At 43.8% G+C, this 18031-nt stretch overlaps 1 protein-coding gene across 2 annotated transcripts; it reads right to left on the bottom strand.

The window, feature by feature from the left end:
- Positions 1-2168: 2168 nt before the first annotated feature.
- C14H5orf24 (chromosome 14 C5orf24 homolog) lies at positions 2169-15741 on the bottom strand. 2 transcript variants are annotated; one of them, XM_067005587.1, is made up of 3 exons: positions 15552-15725; positions 6535-6964; positions 2169-4563 (listed from the first exon to the last, which is right to left on the bottom strand). In XM_067005587.1, the coding sequence occupies exons 2-3, from the start codon at positions 6959-6961 to the stop codon at positions 4523-4525; spliced, it is 468 nt and encodes a 155-aa protein (XP_066861688.1). In that variant the 5' UTR covers positions 6962-6964; positions 15552-15725; the 3' UTR covers positions 2169-4522. The 2 variants fall into 2 exon arrangements, with proteins under 2 accessions (XP_066861688.1, XP_066861687.1); XM_067005586.1 differs by having other exon boundaries at positions 2169-6964; positions 15552-15741.
- Between the last annotated feature and the right edge of the window lie 2290 nt (positions 15742-18031).

Here is an 18031-nt window from a genome sequence, read left to right as displayed (position 1 = left end):
CAAACTCACACTAATTGTTACTGTGATATTTTTTCACTAATTAGAACAAGCTTTTGTGGTATGAAAAAAAAAAAAAGCAACATGAAAGGCAAGAAGATTTATCTGCCTCAGATCATTTAAATAACACCTAACAATGCCACAACATTTTTCAGCTTCAAAGTAGTTAAAAGTTGTTATCTAATGATTCCTTCCAGCAACCTTGCAAGATAAGCCACGTATCCACTGATGGGAAAAAATGAGCCATTGCCATCCCTAGGCCATGCAGGGAACCTGGGCGACAGCCAGCTGCAGAAGGCAGTAGCTTTCGGGCTGCCAATCCGGTATGGTCAGGCCCCACCTCTCTTAAATGTTAAACAATAAACACAGAGCCACAGGCAGAACTCTGATAAAAATAGCACACAATGCAAGTCAGCAAGTCAGTCCTTTACTTTTAGTTAGTACAGCTTTACGTGATTAACAGTTAAAATAATTTTCATTGGTCTTGGTCCAAAAAGACACACCACTGAGCTAACATATTGCATGGGTACAATACTGCTAACTCACGCTGTACTATTTGAGCTACTTGAAGAGATACCATCAAGACAGGTATTTCCCAAAAGCATAAAGATGCCAGTCCAGCACCAAAGCAAGCCTTGGTGTCTAATCATACCCATACATGGAATTATCAGGAAGATATAACCACCTTAAAGCTTCCTTTAAGACGTCCAACTTGCGTAGCTGACAAGCCAACATTGCTGGTCTGTCTGCATGAATAAATCATAAACTGGTTCTGTCATCAGAAACGCTGCACCTGGCATCGCACACCAACTGTATACCGAGGGAGCAGATCGCATTGCAATTTTTATCTTTCAGTTTATTACACAGCAGAGAACACAACAATCATGCAAGCAGAAAAGCAACTTCCAACACAGCTAAAAAGCCTGAATTGTTGCATGATATAATTTATCAATGACAATATCCAATACCCAAGGTTTCATTAAAAAAAAAAATAGTTCACTTCATTCAAGAAATCACATCCAGGAACTGATCTGTAGACCAAAACATAACAGACTGTAGTCTAACTCTGTTGTGAACATATCCAGTAAAATGAATCTGTTGAAAGCCACTTACAATCAAAAAATAAATTAAAAAATGTTTACCATACAAAACCAAAAAGCATGTCTTTTCTGATTAAAAGCAACTTGAAGTCTGTAAAGTAGCTTCAACTATGGCTTCTAAAATGTTTCAATACTAGACATATTCAGCATCTCTGAAAGTATGTGGAAGAGAAAATGGATGGTGTTGGGGAGCAACGAAAGGAAGCAGTCCTGGCAGACTGGATTGTAGCTTTGCATACATCGGACTGCCCATCTTGCCACACAGTTATTGGAAACCTTCAGTAGAGGGGTAAAAACAGAGGGGTTCAGTTGTATGCAGAGCACATCGGCAATAAAAATAAACTAGAATATTGCTAGGATGGAGGGATAAATATGATATTCAATAATGAATAATGACCATTCCAATAAAAGCTTAGTATGCAAGTACTCTCAAACTGATTCCCACGTGCAACAGAGGAAGAAAGTTAACAACTTACTACATATATATACACAGCAATCACTCCCCTCCTCCTTTCTTCTCATATTTGAGTGAAGGGATACAAACTATTAAGTTACTGTTGCAGCACTTTCAATTAATTAAAAAACAAGGAACATTCCTCTATTTTTTGGTACCTGGCAACTCATTCAGGCTTTTTGCCTTAATGCAAATGATAGGACTTGCCTATAATAAGCAAGACACATCTCATGTGAAATTCAGAAAGCAAAGCATGCTGAAAGGGTGGGCTTACTTATTTAATGTAAATATTGCACAGTAGAGTGCTCCTCCAACTCTCACAGATCCTTTGTGCATTTTTAAGTCCACACAAGCACCAACACAGTCTGTCGTAGCTAGATTCAGTTACACTTCAGGGAGGCAAGGGACAAAGCAGAACAGATTGTTGGATTTTAAGCAAAATCTGTACAAGTTGTACCTTAACATTTTACACTTACCTACGACTGAGATGTCGGGAGAACAAACGGTAAAATCACTGCATTTCCATTTACAAAGTTAAAGTTATTGGTCTGATATGCTGCCAATAGGAATCTTAAGCCAGAATTTAAAAAACATTTAAGAAAAAAGAGAGAGAAAAATTATTAGGTTTTAAAGTATTAACTTTATTAATAAATATACATCCATATGATGATGTAAATACAGATCATGAACACTACTCCATTCCCATACACATAATTGCACACGAGTAGCTCAAGTTCATGGACATAAAAACATACACAGTATCTAATCAGGCTTTTTACAGCAGAGGACAGGGTGCTGATACTAGTTATTTAACAGATTACTGTTTCCCCCAAAGTAAACCTGTGGAAAAGCAAATGATGAAAGATTAAAATATCATAAAGTGGTTCAAACTTCAGAATACAGATTTATCTATTTGGAAAAAAAATCACAAGGAGAAAGGTCTAGTCTCTACTAAAGTCATAAATATATTTAAGCAGTGTTAAAATATATGCATTAAAATAGAGAAGAATAAACTTCTTTTGTGGTCAGAAATTAAGTTTGCAGTTCAAAGTATTTACGATTATTATCAATTGTTTTAACTGTCAACTCTAGGGATAGCATGAAACGTTATTATACATACAACAAAGAACAGCAGAGTCACAGCTAATGAAGCCATCAGACAAATGACTTCACATTGCTCTCTGCCTTTTAAAGCTCTTCGAAAATGGGGGAGGGAGTTCAATTCACATCTGAATTACTCTGTGTATTGTAGTTCCAAGTAATTCTTTTCACATCACTTTTCACCGACAAGGCTTGGTTTTGTCCTGACCAAACTCTAAGTTCTTTCAGACGAAATGAAAATATATTCATTCGGAACAGAGATCTTTAATGGCTCTTGATACATAGTTATTCTGAATAGTCTAAACTAAATCCAAGATATAAAGAACATTGCCTTAATGACAAGGCTAACAGCTGATTTTAAAAATACTATATTTAATATCAAAGTTAGCCACTTCTGATGGTATCTGTGTTTTTTTTCTGCCAAAATATGGTGCTAGCATCTTGAATATGTCCAGTGCAAGACTTTATAGTAGCAAAATTATTTGGTTTAAGTTTAAGTAAATTTAATCAGAAACTGAATAGTAGTTACTATATGTATATTAAACAGTGAACTTGTATAGCATCATTAAGGAATAATAGCAAGCGAATACATTTCCTTTATGTATAAATAAGACGTTAGGAACTTGATAATTAAAAGAAATTATTAAAAAACAAACTTGACATGTCGATCTTCTGAGCAGTGTTAACACACAACGGTGATCCTAGCTTATGAATAGCTCAATTATGATATATCATATAAAATAAGCAATTTACCTTACAAGTTATGTTTTCATACTATGGGGGAAAAGGCCAGTTTTCCCACTGGTACTAATAAAGTTTAGGCATTAACATGCTGTTTCAGTGTTTATCGTGGAAAGAAGAATGTTTTTTTAAAAAAAGCACAATGTATTTTCTAGATTATACATAGGCAAAGCAGAAGTATTTGAAAAATTCCATTCCTTTTTCACTTTGAATCTCTTACTTCTTTTTTCATCCCCTCACAGCATGGCACCAGTAAGCTACAGTCAGACGTAAAATAAACCAGAATTGGGCAATGCCCAGCAGCACACTTCTGGTCTCCTTGCTAAATCTTGGGTGCCAAGCAGCCCTTTACAGACTCTGCCAACACTTTCCTACTTTATGCTCGTCATTTCACAATTGACAACGTTAATTGTTTTTTTACCGGGATTATATTTCATCTGATATAATTAATAAACACTGTAATGAACAGAAATTGCTTAGATGATTTCATTATTTCATCAGCATACTTGAATACAAAATTCATTATACTAGCAGAACAGTAATACATCTGCATTATCTCCTGACACACAGCACAGCACCATTGAGTAGATGCACAAGTGAGAAATGAAACAGGAGCAAACGGGATAAACAGAAGGAGGTAAGAAGTGGAGTTTCTCCAAGGTACAGTGGTGACATGCAACATGTTCCTTGCCAGCGAGGTGTGACACTCCTGTAGTTACTACATTCAGCTGAAGAGGACTGCTTTCCCAGCTGAGTTCAGGAAAGAACTTAAAGCAGTCTTTTGTTGAAAAATCATGATTAAAAACAGCCAATACAGCACGGATCCTGAGGGTGAATTAACTCACGTTAGCATTTTGCATGTGTCAGAAGTGACATCGTTCTGAGAAAGATTGCTAAATTTCAGGCTTGCGAGTTCGTTGAGGAACAGAACGTGTAACTGGATTTCATAGCTTCAGCATGAAGAAACCGTTTTAGTAGCAGTTTAGCTGCCATTAGTTCGTGTATCGACTAAGGAGCCATCCAGTACAGTTGAGGTTCATTGTCTTAGTTGCCAGTGCATACACAGTTCCCCAAAAACAATTCAACACACCTATTGTAAAGTACAGCATAAAGTCCAGCTCATTATGTGTTAGGCATCACTGGAACACCTGAAGGCTTGCTGCTTTTTTCCTGATAAAAAAGGTATGAAACATGACATCTGTTTCTTAAGTTGTCATCACTGAAATCAAGAGTTCTCATCAAAATGACAGCAGGCCAGAATAGCATTTACATTAACAAAAATTATCAGTACTATTACTCAATCAGCACAAGCTCTAATTAACCCATTTTCTTCTGCTCCCCAGATCTCCAAGCTGTATATATTCCCACCCCAGATATTTGAAGCTGCAAATTTATCATAAAGCCACATTTTACTTCAAACAACTTAAATATAAACTTTCTTCCAGGTGAAAAAAACGCTTTAATTCCAGTAAAAATAAATTTAGAACAAACAATATGCAACATTGAGGACTGATTTTTTTTTTTTTGGCGTCTAGATTAAAGTATGTGCACATGTTACACACACACACACACACACTCTCACACTTAAAAAAAATTAAACACACCCAGTTGAAAAATGGAACATTTCTTTTGGAAGGAGGGAAGGTTTTAGTTTGAGTCAAGAAAGGTATTTATAGTCAACCAACAACATTTTTTTTCAGCTTGCATGCATAGATGAATTCCTATGAAGTACTTTATATCTGGGGTCTAGCAGTGCAGTAAACTGCATCCTGTTTGCATCAGCTATACAGTTTGCTTTTATAAATCATGAAAATGGTGTCCTTTGGTAGATATATAACCTTCCATAACTTAAATATAGTATAAGTGTCAAACAATGAAATATCTGTATTTCCAGGAATATCTGGCAAAACTAAGTCTGAAAACTTGGCAACAGTGTCTATTTAAAAAGTTTAATTTGTAAACATTATAGATTAATACTTTAAAAGCTATTAAACTGTCGCCACCTAAGCACAGATTTTAAAGGCAAAAAACAGTGTAAATAGCTATTTACAGATTAAGAATGTACTGTTTAATATTAACTGAGTGTGTAACTAGAATGAACAGTACTTAATTTCTTACAAAATATTTCAAATTTTAAAGAATTATTTGTGGTTTGGTATACGTACTATCAGGCATTTCAAAATTACATAGCAGAATCCTGTATCAGCATAACAAAAAGAACAGCTATCACCTAAAGGCAAATGAGCTTGTGTTAATAAGGCGCTGTGAAGCTGTAATGCGCTGCACAAACTTTCAGCTTTCTTTAATCTTTTCAAAAACATTTTTGGAACAGTAGTTGAAATCAACTTAATGCTACAACTCCAGAAACAAAAGCCACCTAAAATGAACACTGAAAAAAAAGGTTGTTTTTTTGGTCTGTTTTCTTAAGTTTCTAAGTATCTGTTCGAGGTCTGTAGAAGCTCCTGCAGGAGTGGAAAACATAGCTTGCTTTCTATTCCTTCCTTTTAAAAAACGCACAGGAACTCAGAATTTTGCAGTTGTTACTAGTTAAACAGTCCCAAGCAAAGTAAGTCCCCTTACTTTATCAAGTAAGAACTCATCCGGATGAGTTCCTTATTGTGAGATAGGCCACATCACGAGCCAACAGCCAGCTAATTCTATCCTCCTTATTTCAATTACTTAATGCATAATCACAAAACTAGATTTACCAGAAACTGAATGTAAAACTAGCAACACGAATATTACTCAGAGACACCATGGTATATGCATCAGTTGAGACTTGCTAATAAATTATGATTTAAAAACAACAAAAAACCCTTTATACCAGTGCCCTCTCAACATTGCTTTAAAAGTTACTGAACTGCACCCATACACTACGGCATTATTTGAATAAAAATAAAATCTAGAAACTCAAACGTATGCAAACGCTACAATAAAATGCAAGAAACATGCCAAAATCCAAAGTAAAGCAGATTAGTAAGGAGTTACTAATTCCTTCCTTTCATTCATTAGGCTGTTTGAGTTTGCCACTAGTTTCACCAGCAGCATGTAAGCCTCTGTTATGCACCATAGGATAGGGAAAAGCTGCACTGCCACAAGTATAACTTAGATTTGCAAGCCGTGATAGAGCTTTAATGCTACCTGGAGGTCTGCCTGGGCTGACTTTGTATCCTGCTGCTTTAGTTGTACCCAAGGGTCTGCCTGGACTTGTCTTAAATCCAGCTGCTTTGGTGGTCCCCAGGGGTCGACCCGTGCTGGTTCGGTACCCTGCTGATTTTGTGGTCCCTGATGGCCTTCCACGTTTCCCAGATCGGTTGAGGTTTTTCTTTTTCTTTAGTTCGTCTTTTGTCTCTATATTCCTGCCACTCGTGGTCTGCAGGTGTGATTCATTCAGCGGATCTTGTCTCTGGCATGCAATCGGTTTGTGGCTGACTGCGTGGCCGTATTTGCTTTGCTGCGTGGCGTACAAGTCAAACTGATCAGCAGACCTCACGGTGTCTTCGTTAAGGCAAGAGCTCTTGCCGGTCCCACAGAAAGCTGCATTACTGCTGGCAACAGGGTGCATCATTTTCTATCAAAAACAAGAGAGACAAATGTGTATCAGTATATAATAATGCTGCAGCGTTCCACATGAAAGAATCTTTGAAGAGTTACCTCTGTTTCCTAAAGTAAGCGCAAACCATTTTGTCTCTCTTCAGTAAACAGAATTGATGTCAGTAAATTACTTTTTTAAATGAAAAGTTTTAATAAGCTTTCATTTGAGGGTTTGCATGGTAACCCTCTACACATAGTTAAAAGCAACTATTTAAAATATGTATTATTCAGGTGGGTATAATTAGCAGACAAGTACATTAAAGAACTGAACAAAAGCATTTCAGCAACCAAAACATCTAATATCCACCCATTCTGATTTCAAAACCCTCCTAACCAAATCTCATGTAACTTCTAGCTGTTCCAGTTGCAAGATCAGCCTACCATCCAAGGAAAAAAAAACATCTCCTTCTCCTGATTTAACAGATCTAGGCTCCTAAAGATTTTGTTGTTGTTGCAACTGCAGCAAATTAATACGACACTAATCAGTTCTGTTGCTTCTTCTCACAATTACGTAAGAAACACAGAAACAGGTCGGACGCTCAGCAAGGCGACAGTGCCGCAGTTGGGAAAGCAGCGGCACACAGCGAATCTCACACGAAGCAAAAGATGCCAGACCACAGAAATGCCACCGCTGTCCTAGTTAGGTGAGCAGGTACAAACTGCCAGTGACACAAACTGTGCTCAGGACTTTGGGAAAAGCCATACACTTGTCCTGATACCAGTGTTGTCACGCATCTCTCAACACGCTGGGAAACAACCACGAGCCCTCACGACCAAGCACTGCTTTACACAGCCTGCGCTTTATTGCTAGACTACCACGGCTCGAGCTGTGCTCCATTTCAGAGGCTTGCTTGTTCAAACAAGACCCATCTTCAGGAGGCTGGGAGGGTGACGCGCCCGCGCGCTGCTGCCTCACCCCGGGCCCAAGGGACGGCCTGGCGGCCTGCTGGCAGCAACCAGGCGAGGCCTCAGCCCGAACTACCAGCGACTGCTTCCACATGAACCAACTGCGCTCCTGTGAAATCCCTTCAGCACGCGTACTGGGGCAGAATCACAACAAATAATATTACTGCATTACTGGTGGTCTACAGCTTTTTTAGCATTAAAACTCGTAAATACCAGCTGCGCACATACTGCCTCACGGTCCCTAACAGCGGAGGTGGAAGGAGCCAGCGAGGCGCGAGGCGCACCAGGAGGATCTCCTCACTCAGTTCGCCTGCGTTGGCTCTACAGCTTAAATAAGCTGAAAATACTCAGTCCAAGATAACATTTAACCATGCTGAAGACAAGATTAATCCAATCAATATCTGGCTCTTGAGAGAATTTCTGTGCCCTCCGGTCATGCTTAGGAGACTAAACATTTCTTGCTGTGGTAAATTTCTCTAGGAGATAAGGTCTGGAATATTCATGGTATTTTGCCTGCAGTAGATATGGAATATCACCTAGAACAACTACATCTAAATTCTACCATTGATTACTGAATTTATTTGGCAGTTGTGAAGGTCTCCTCCCAGCCAGAGGAAAAGAATACAACAGAAACGGTCTGTTTACCCAGGAGTAAATCCCCGTGCCCTTTCCTTCTGATTATAATGGTTACATTCCCTGCTCTTACTCCCAATTTACCTTGGCTTGACAAATGCATATTACAGCGTATGCATTACTCTTGTGCAAATATCTGAACACAGTTTCATGCCAAATAGTTAAATTGTGATAATAATATAATTTAAATAATAAATGGTTCTAGCAGAGATTATCCATGTGCTACAACTCTGAATGTTGAATGGGGCTATGGCAGAACAAATACGAAACCACTGTTATTACAGGTGTTGACTAGCAAGTGAAACAACTAAGAATAATTTGCAAGCCTGCATTTAGTAAAGAACAAAGAAAGTAAGATACAGGTCAAGAGACCAAACAGACTTTTCGGTGCAGCAATAAAAATGGAACTTAATGTTTTCTACAGTTAGCAGTCAAGAAAACATTACCTTCCTTTAACCCCGCTACAGCCCACAGTCATGACAAATACCTGAGATTTTTCACGATACGTAATTGCAAACATAAGGGTTCTGTGGTAATGTATTTTTACTGAGGACAGCGTTTGCAGAGCGACTGAAAGGCTATTCAGCTGTTTGCTGACACACTCGAGGACACTCGGAGCAGTTAGTTCTAGGCTCAGCGCTCACTTAAAACACCAGAATACTGGCTTTGGCCCCAAAAAGCCACTCCGAGCTCAACTGCCACAAGGCCGATCAGTTCAGCTGCCCGGTGTCTGAGGGAACACACCAGGGAGGAGGCACTGAACAATGCAGGGCCCTTGAGGTTTCTCAGCAGACTGCCCACCCCCCAGATCCGCTCCTGTCTATGTCCGTGTTCTTATTCTCTGCTTTTTCTCCTCATCACAACCAGGGGGACTTTTCCTATCGATGACAATCACCCACCTTTCCTAGGGAGAACCACAGCAGGTCCTCAGATCCAGGGAAGGCATCCTGTTGTACCTGCCAGGCCCTGGGTTTCACCACCATACGTGTGTTTGTGTGCGTGCCTGCCACAACAGCCCTGACAAACACTGCCGGGTTGTGAAGAATTTGGCCAGCACTGGTTTACCTTACATCTGGTGGCAGTCTGCATCACTGTAACTGACAAACAGCGAAAGAAGAATAAATCACTAACTGTCTAACATTTCTTACGAGAGGAGGAAGCTTAAAAAAAGCGGTCTGTGAAAAATCGACAACAGATTTGTTAAATGTTTATTTTTCTCTACATCATTTTCCATCAGATCATGGAAATTTCAAGTAGTACCCAAAGCTTATATTCTCCATTTTTGATTTAAGACATTTTAATGAAAAGTTTTAGAAAATAAATCTTTATCTTGGTTACATTAACGTGGACACCTCCAGCATAATTTTCTTCATTCACATCACAGTTGGGAATGAAAGAACGAAGTAGGCACACTGCATGAGTCTATCAGTAGAGTGGAAGCAGGCTTCTTGGCAGGGGTACATACAGTATAAACAAGGATTGGTATAAAATGCAAAGCTATGCCAGTTTAAAAATCCCACTCCAGCTAAATTGTATAGCCAAACACACACAACTTTGTGTCCAAGCATTCTTCAGTAAAAACAGCCAGAAAAGTTTCCAATGAAACAAAACTTACTCGTTTTAAACCTGTAAATAGATATGTAAAAGATACTTGTAACAGTTTACTTAAATCATTTTTTAAACTGGTTGAATGTCTCCACATAAACAAATAGTTAAGATGAGGCACTGTAGTAAACAAATTCAGTCGCGTTTCGAGAAGATTTTTACTGGAAAGCGGCTGCAGAGGGTTTTCTGTTTGGATCCTTTTCTATCTGGTAATCTATTTTCATAGAAATGCTTAGGAAGGGAGGAGACAACTGGATAAACTAGCTTTGGAGAAAGAAAGGCAGCATTAGAGCTTCCTGTGCAATGAAGCACAGAAGCTCCATGGCTGCTAGAACGAAGAAAGAAATTGGACCATCCATCTGGGACCTGCAAGTTTTTGTTGCTGGGGGACCAGAGGGCCATGGTAATAATCCCAATTTTTAAAGTATTGCTGCATCGCCACTATTCTGAGTACCTGCAAAGTTTATTGCTTGAGCACTCCCGAGGTGAGCGTGCAGTTTTGTTTTGCTCACAGCGCTCATCAGTCAATACACAATGTATGAGGCCGCCCTTAAGATTTTTGTAGTTCACAGTGTAGCTTGCTCTCTTCTGCTGGGAGATGAAACAGAAGCCATATTAAAGGCAAAGCAGACAAAAAGAATCTTAAGAAATTTCACCTAATTCCAGTGATACTATGACTCTTGGATAGAGAGGAAGAGTGCTTCCTTTTACCCCTAAGCACAGATTAACATACAGCACGTTTCTAGCTTACAACTGCTAAGGCTTCTTTTACTGGTGCAGCCCATCCCTCTCTCAGCTTGAAACTGTGCCAAAAAAAAAAAAAAAAAATGTTCTGTTTGCTATACAAGACTTCAAGACCAAAACTAGTCAAATCCCAATGCATAAAGCACCCTTCTTGGGCTGTGACATGATGCTGTCTTTACATCACCCCCTTCCTTTGCCTTCTTCATGGCCAGCGCAGGCCAGATGGCAGCTTCCAAGAGCAGAGAAAGTACAAAAGCTGACTGGAAACAGGCACTCAAACATTAAGTATTTTATAAAGTCCCGGACCTGCGACCTGGTATCTGCATTAAACGGAACAATCAGTTCCAACAGGAGAAGCAGGCAGCCTCTCTGGTCTCACCCTCGCCTGCTTTCTGCAACGACAGCCTGGCTCGCACCGGAGCAGACCTGGCTCTCCGCAAGCGCTGCTGGCTTCTGCTGAAACGTGCTTTGAATCAGAGCCTCTGAACAAAACTGGAAGCACACCTACAGCTTTTCAAATGACGATACCAGGAGAGGTAAACTCCTATTGCCAACGGGGACAATTTTGATTTTAGTAAGAGTTAGCATATAAAACCCACTCATATTTCTGAAATTTTCCACAGCTGAGGTTGCAATGGCTTCAACAGCACCGACAGAGCTCTAGGAGACTGTATCAGCACGTTTTCATCATCCTCCAGCCCTCCTTACAGCAAATACATATAAAGTACATGACATAGCACTCAGAAACAGAAGCATTATTTCTGTACTAGTACCCTGCACGTCACTTCTAGCAATTAAAATAGTTGGAGGGAAGCACAGGACCAACTCTGTTCGAGTTCCCTGCATAAAGAGCGCTCTATGCCACGTCCAGCAGCGCAGGGGCTGCAGGCTCTGGGGAATGCCAAAGGGCTCCTTTTTGCTGCGGGGGGAAGTTGAAGAAGCAATAGCACAGACATTTTGCCTTTGCAGACTGCGGCAGAGATACAGTATTGGTTTCGCTCCTCCCTCTCAGGATAGTGGGTGGGAGAAATATACTTTCATCAGTCAGTAGAAAGAATGAATTGTATCAAATTAAACATTTTTCAAGTGGTGCTTTTATTGTCAGCTCCTTTCCTACGTGTTAGCTATTACTAAAATATGGCCTCGCCTGATTTTTAAAAACCCACAGCTGCTTGTTTTCAAAAATACTGCACCTTGAGCATCCCCATAAAGGTAAATATTTTAAAAACACTAAATAAGAAATCCAATCAGCGGCACAACGTATCCCATAACGTCTGAACCTACATTTGAAATATAATCTACTTCTGACACTAGGTAAGCGGTTCCTCCAAACCGTGCTTATGAAGGACTTTCCACCGCTGATCACGTAATAGGATTTTTCTCATCATCTGACACGAGGTGAAATATATTAAAATCAGCCAAAATATTAGACAATTTCTTTACACAAGCGGTTTACTAGAACTAGTACAATAACAGGAGGCTGCAAATAGGGGAGAGAATGTAATTTTGGAAACAATGTCTTTCTCAGTTATTCTTTGTGCAAAAAGATGGAGGAACAAAGGATTCCCCAAGCAACACGAGAAATTACAAGCACGGTATTTCTCTGATGACCAAAGGCCATTTTTTCACAAAACCGTGAAGAATGGCCAAAGGTGGGCGACAGAGGCTGCAGGAAGAGCTCTGGGGGCGCTCAGACCATCCCCTCACTGCCCCTGCTCCAGACCCCAGGCGCGGCAGCCTGCCCGGGCCGGGGGCTGCCAGCCCCTCTCCCGCTCACTACCTGAGCACCCCAACACATGGGCATCGGGGTCCCCTGGGAGTTCGAGGCTGTTTTCTTCCAGTCCCCCCACGCTACCCGAGACACCCCAACGCTGACGGGGTGCCCTCTCTTTTCCAGTCCCCCCAACAGCCACTAAGGGAACGTCACACGGTGCCATTCGCTTAGGCCCGAGCCAGTTTCTGCCCCCTGTGCGCACGCAGGGATCAGAGGGCCCGTGGCCTCTCTCACCGACACCAAGACACCCTGAGGGCCCTCCCTGGTGCCGAGAATAAATAACGTGCACATGGGGAACCCCAAGTGCGAGCAGTGCCCTGGTGGCAGCAGCTCTGGCCCAGCAGCTCTGCCCCGGGCCTGCGCGGCGGGTGTGTAAACGCCCAGCTGAAAGCATCGGCACACTTCTCACACGTGCTCTCCTTCAGTGGAATGCTCTAGATGTTTGACTGGAGTCAGTGAAAGCTGCTTTTGTTCGCTACAACGCGAACTCAAAAGCTTACAATACCTGGTGGTAAGAGGAAATTAAACGTGGGGACCCCTGGAGAAGCAGAGCTCCCCAGAGCCCGAACACCGCCTTGGTGCCACACACGTAGGTCAGCACTGCCCCCACAAAGATCAGATAGTCACGCACTAGCGAGGCTAATGGTGAGCTTTTAGGTACCAGGATTTGATTGCAGAACCTGGCAAACAAGTAACTGTTAGGCTCTCTGGCCTTAAAAACCACTCGAGTCATACCTAAGGGCTGTTTCGGCAGATGCCAACATCAGCAAGAACGTCAGCTGACTTTTTTCCACCCAGAAATTAAGATCAGGTAACCACAGAGTGACGAGACGATGAGAAACAGGACACTTAAAAGGGTTAAGACAGGTCCACAAAAATCGAGGAGGGCCATGTCAATGATCTCGTTAACCGTGCACCTCCAATTACATCGACACAACTGCCCGTTTGGTTTCATAATCAACAGAAACCACTCTGAATCCACGGCTTTTCTGAACAGGATAATCTTGCCCTTTCCTCCTCTCCCACATTCCCATTCCTTGTGCCAACACTAACTATTGTGCAAGAGCAGGACGAGCCAATACCCAGGTGAAAAACAATCCGACGAGAATGAAAAAACAACAGTTGGCTGGCACTGGGGCAGGAGAGGAAGAACAGGAACACAATTTTCATCAGCACAGAGACAGACTGAAGTCCTACGTTAGCCTATACCACGTTACCTACCGGCTGCCACCAGCCCACTCTCTACCCCCTTAGCCCCATTAATTTAAAAAGCTAGCCAGACCTCAAAAATTTGACTTTTTGCCAACATAATGAACTCAGAAGATGTTCATGAAGGGTACGGACAAGTCCCGAACATGGCACAGGGAGTGGAGGCTGAGGAAAAGAAAAGCCACAGCTGGGATGGGGCCGCAGAGAATCGAGGCAGCCATCAGGCCAGACGGGCTGGCTTAGAGGAGCGAGGTTGTGAAACTACACCCTGATTATTCTGTGGTTCTGTAATTACCCAACTTCAAGGCAAGTCAAATATGCATATGAATGGCAGGGCAGGTAGAGGTACATCTTACTTTTTTTTAAAGAAAGAATTATTGGTGTTTGTAAAATTGTCCATTCACCTCAAGGAGCTGTTCCCAGGTAACACGGCGCAGACCTCACCATCGCCTACAACAAGGGCTTTGAGGAGCAGGAGATGGTTATTCATCTCCCTGGGTGTTCTCACCCACCCGCTCTTCTCCCCAGGGAACAGAACAACAGCTCCGAGAGGCAAGAGGTGCTCATTCATCTCAGTGGGTGTTCTCACCTACCCTCTCCTCCCTCCCCAACCTCCTCCCACGAAAGGGTTTAAAGCTTAAGAGAGGGATCGGACACCTCGTTGTCCCGGTGCTGAGCTCCCGACGGGCACCTCCACGGGGTTAGTGCAAAAGCTCCGGACCCCCATCAACACACCCAGACACTGCCACCGCAATGCACGCGAGCAAAAGGATAAAGTCCACTTGTTGAATCTCGTCAACAGTGGACACTGGACAAAGACGCGGGATTTTCTGTTTACAGTTGCACCTAAAACATTAAGGATAAAGATATAGACAAAAAAAAGAGTTCTATGAGAAACCCTGGTATTTAAATATTGAAATAGGAATGAAATGCAATTTAAAAAATGGATTAACCAAGGGTTCCTCATCTTCCTTTATTTTGAAAAAATACATCACATGGATCAGAATAACTGTTGCTTTCTTTAGACAGCCATCCAGGGAGCACCGCACGCCAATTAAAGGCGCAACTATTCGCTAATTAATTACCCTCGAAGGGCCACGCAGCAAGGAGGATGCACTGAACTACTTGCAACTACCCACAAGAGCACGGCACACGCTCTTTACGCTCCGAGGCTTGAACAAGCGGGCACAAAAGGGAGCCGTGCGGGACTCGCACCGGGGAAACACGCAGGGAATTAAAGCCCCGCAGCCCCGGGGGGGGAAGGACGGGCTGGGGGGGGGGCCGGAGCACGCCGGGGGCCGGGCGAGGGCTGCAGCGAGACAAAAGCGCCGCAGCCCCGGGCGTGCGGGGGCCCGGCGGGGCTGGCCCCGGCTACCACCTGCCGCAGGGCGCTGCCCCCGGCCCGGCTCGGCTCGGCCCGGCCAGGCTCAGCACGGCTCCCGCTGCCCCGCCCGGCCGGGGGCGGCGATGGCGCTGCGGGGCCGAGCCCGTCCGCCGCCCCCCCCCATCCCCCCCGAAGCAAAGCGCGGCCCCGCCGGGAGGGGCCGGGTTGCGGCGACCCCCGCCCCGCTCCGCCCCGCTCCGCACCGCTCCGCTCCCCTCCCCTCCCCTCCCCCAGGTCTCCATCTTGCCCGCCCGGCCGCGACGGGCTGGGGCCGCCGGGGCCGGGGGCGCGGGCGCGGCCCGCACCTACCTGCGGGGGTCGGCGCGGCCTGCGGCGCCTGCGGGGCTCCGGGGCTCGGGGCGGCGGCGGGAGCGGTGGGAGCGGGCGGCCGCCGGCCTCCCCCACGCTCCCCGCCGGGCGGCTGCAGGGAGCGGCGCTGCGGCGGCGGCGGGCGCGGGCGCGGGCACGGGCGGGCGGCAGGAGCGCGCTCCCGAGCGGGGCCGCGCCGCGGGGGCGCGCCGCGAGCCTGCGCGGGGAGGGGAGGGGCGAGGCGGGAGGCGGGCGAGGGGCGGGCGCGGCGCCGCCATTTCCTGGCCGAGAGGGGCCGAGGCTGGGCCTGGCGCGGGGCCGCGTTAGCGTCTGGGGCAGGACGGGGCTGTGGGGCCGTATTAGTGTGTGGGGTGAGGTCGCTTCTGCTGCTGACTTACGCCTTTCTCCAGCGTACCTCAGTTTCTCCAGCGTACCTCAGAGGGGCTCCATGTCCTGTTACCCACCGACACCTCAGCACCAGCTGCAAAGAAATACTGCTGATTATTGAATATTTTACCCTATTTCATACACCCATACTCTAAAGAGTTTAATAAAGAGTGCAGGCGTTGCTAAAATGCCTTTATAAACAAGGCTTCCTACCTTTGAACAGCTCTATCCAAAGGGTTCTGACAGAAAGCGGAGTTTTAAGTGCCCAGCACTTCTCACAACCTGACCTTTTGCTGTCAAGGTTAGATTTAGTGAAATAGTGCTGTAGCCCACTTTTTGGAGGGTTATCACCAACAGGTTTTTTTTTCTTCTTTAACAATAGAGATTAATGATTGTAACAGCAACAGTGCCCACATCTATTCAGCCCAAACCTTCCTGCTCCTGTTATCTTCCTTGGGCCCCCCACAGCAGCATACACACTTCCAAATCACAGGTTCTAAATTACCATGTACATCCCCAAACAACTGGCACCTAAACAAGTGCTGTGAGATGTTCTGTGTTACTCAGATGAAGTCTTAGAAAGAGCAAGAAAGATCAGATAAAAACAGAACAAAACAAAACTGCAGCTTTTGCAAGTGTCTAATTATGTTTTTCTAAATATTTTCCTCTCCTGCTGTTGTTTGAGGAGCTGAATGCTGTACTCCAACCCTGCGATATTCCATTCTTACAATACTTGGAGCTCTTCGGGCCAAAAATTGCTGTGAAACACCCTGGCTCATTTTTTCACCGCTGCTTCCTAACGCATGCAGGAATTCTCACTTTCAATATAAAAAAAAAAAAAGCAGCAGGGAAAACACCCTTTTAGCAGATGATTGAATTTATTGATGAACATCTTTCTGCTGTTTTTAACTCACGTTGGAAACACCCCTGCAAATCAAGTGTGGTAGAGTTCGAGAACCTCTGGTATCCTGTTATTTTAGTATATCAACACGGACAGTGAGGGGAGTCAGGCCACGCTCAGGCTCCTGCTTTATTCAGAAGAAATTGCGATCTCAACAGAACGCAGAAACGCTCATATATTACACAGCAGCGAACCTGTAATTTGAAACAGGGCAGGTTCCCTCGCGAGGAGCTGTGAAACCCGAATCGGGCGGTTGTTGAGGCTATCGCGGGGAGAGCCAGCGCTAAACGTTTGACCTCGGAGCTGGAAGCGCCTTTGTGCGGGGCTGTGCCTGCATTGTGCTCTGGGCAAACCGATTCCAGATGAGGCAACTCCAGTGCCCACAGTGCTCAAATATTAATTTGGTAGCTACAGGGTCCGGTTTCCTCATCTGCACACACCGCTAATAAAAACAGCAACCAAAAAGAAGATAAATTTGTCTGTGACTCGTTTTGTGAAAGCTCCCTGGGGCCTGAAGCATGGCCGTTACACAGACTGGGAATTTGCTTCCCCCTTTTTTTCCCTAATGGACTGTTATCGCTAGCAATAGCAGACGATTACATTAATTACCTCTACGGTAGAAGATGCAATGAAACACTGCCCTCCCTACAGCCAGAGCGCAAAATCCCCTTCTCCTCCTCCTGCCCCAGGTCCTTTGGTGGATCCAAATCTTCAAGGAGACTAAAGGCCCGAGAGCACAAGTTCCTCCTGTTGCCAGCACAGAGGCTCACAGCAGCTCGATGCCATCCTCAGCAGCAACAGGGGATGCCAAGCAAGCTGTGACAAAATTTAACTGCCAGGACCAACAGTCTATTAAGCAATAGGTTGTTGGAGCTGGTCACTTCTATAATTTTACTTACTTGCTAACATACACAGTCAGAGGAAATGTATGTTTTAGTTAAGATTAAGGATTTTCCGTAAGTGTAACAGTTTCCTTGGTAGGCAGTTAGTTTCAGAGCAGTTGCCCAGTGCTATCTATTGTTCTGAAAAATGTTTGGGATGATAAACTTCACATTTAGAACGGTCAGAGTATATAATAATTTAAGAATCATATTAATAACCTGCTATGGAGTGAGCATAATTTCTTAGCTCACTACAGCTAATTATTTCTGAGCTACTAATTAATTTACCTCTGTTTATGCCGGTCAGCTAG

The sequence above is a fragment of the Anser cygnoides genome, chromosome 14 (assembly GCF_040182565.1).
Source record: "Anser cygnoides isolate HZ-2024a breed goose chromosome 14, Taihu_goose_T2T_genome, whole genome shotgun sequence".
Lineage (NCBI taxonomy): Eukaryota > Metazoa > Chordata > Aves > Anseriformes > Anatidae > Anser > Anser cygnoides.
The sequence above is the reverse complement of the archived record's forward strand: the minus strand, read 5'-3'. Positions and strand labels throughout refer to the sequence as shown.

Coding starts and splice junctions, on each gene's coding strand:
- C14H5orf24 (XM_067005586.1), bottom strand. CDS start 6,961: ATGATGCACCCTGTTGCCAGCAGTAATGCAGCTTTCTGTGGGACCGGC.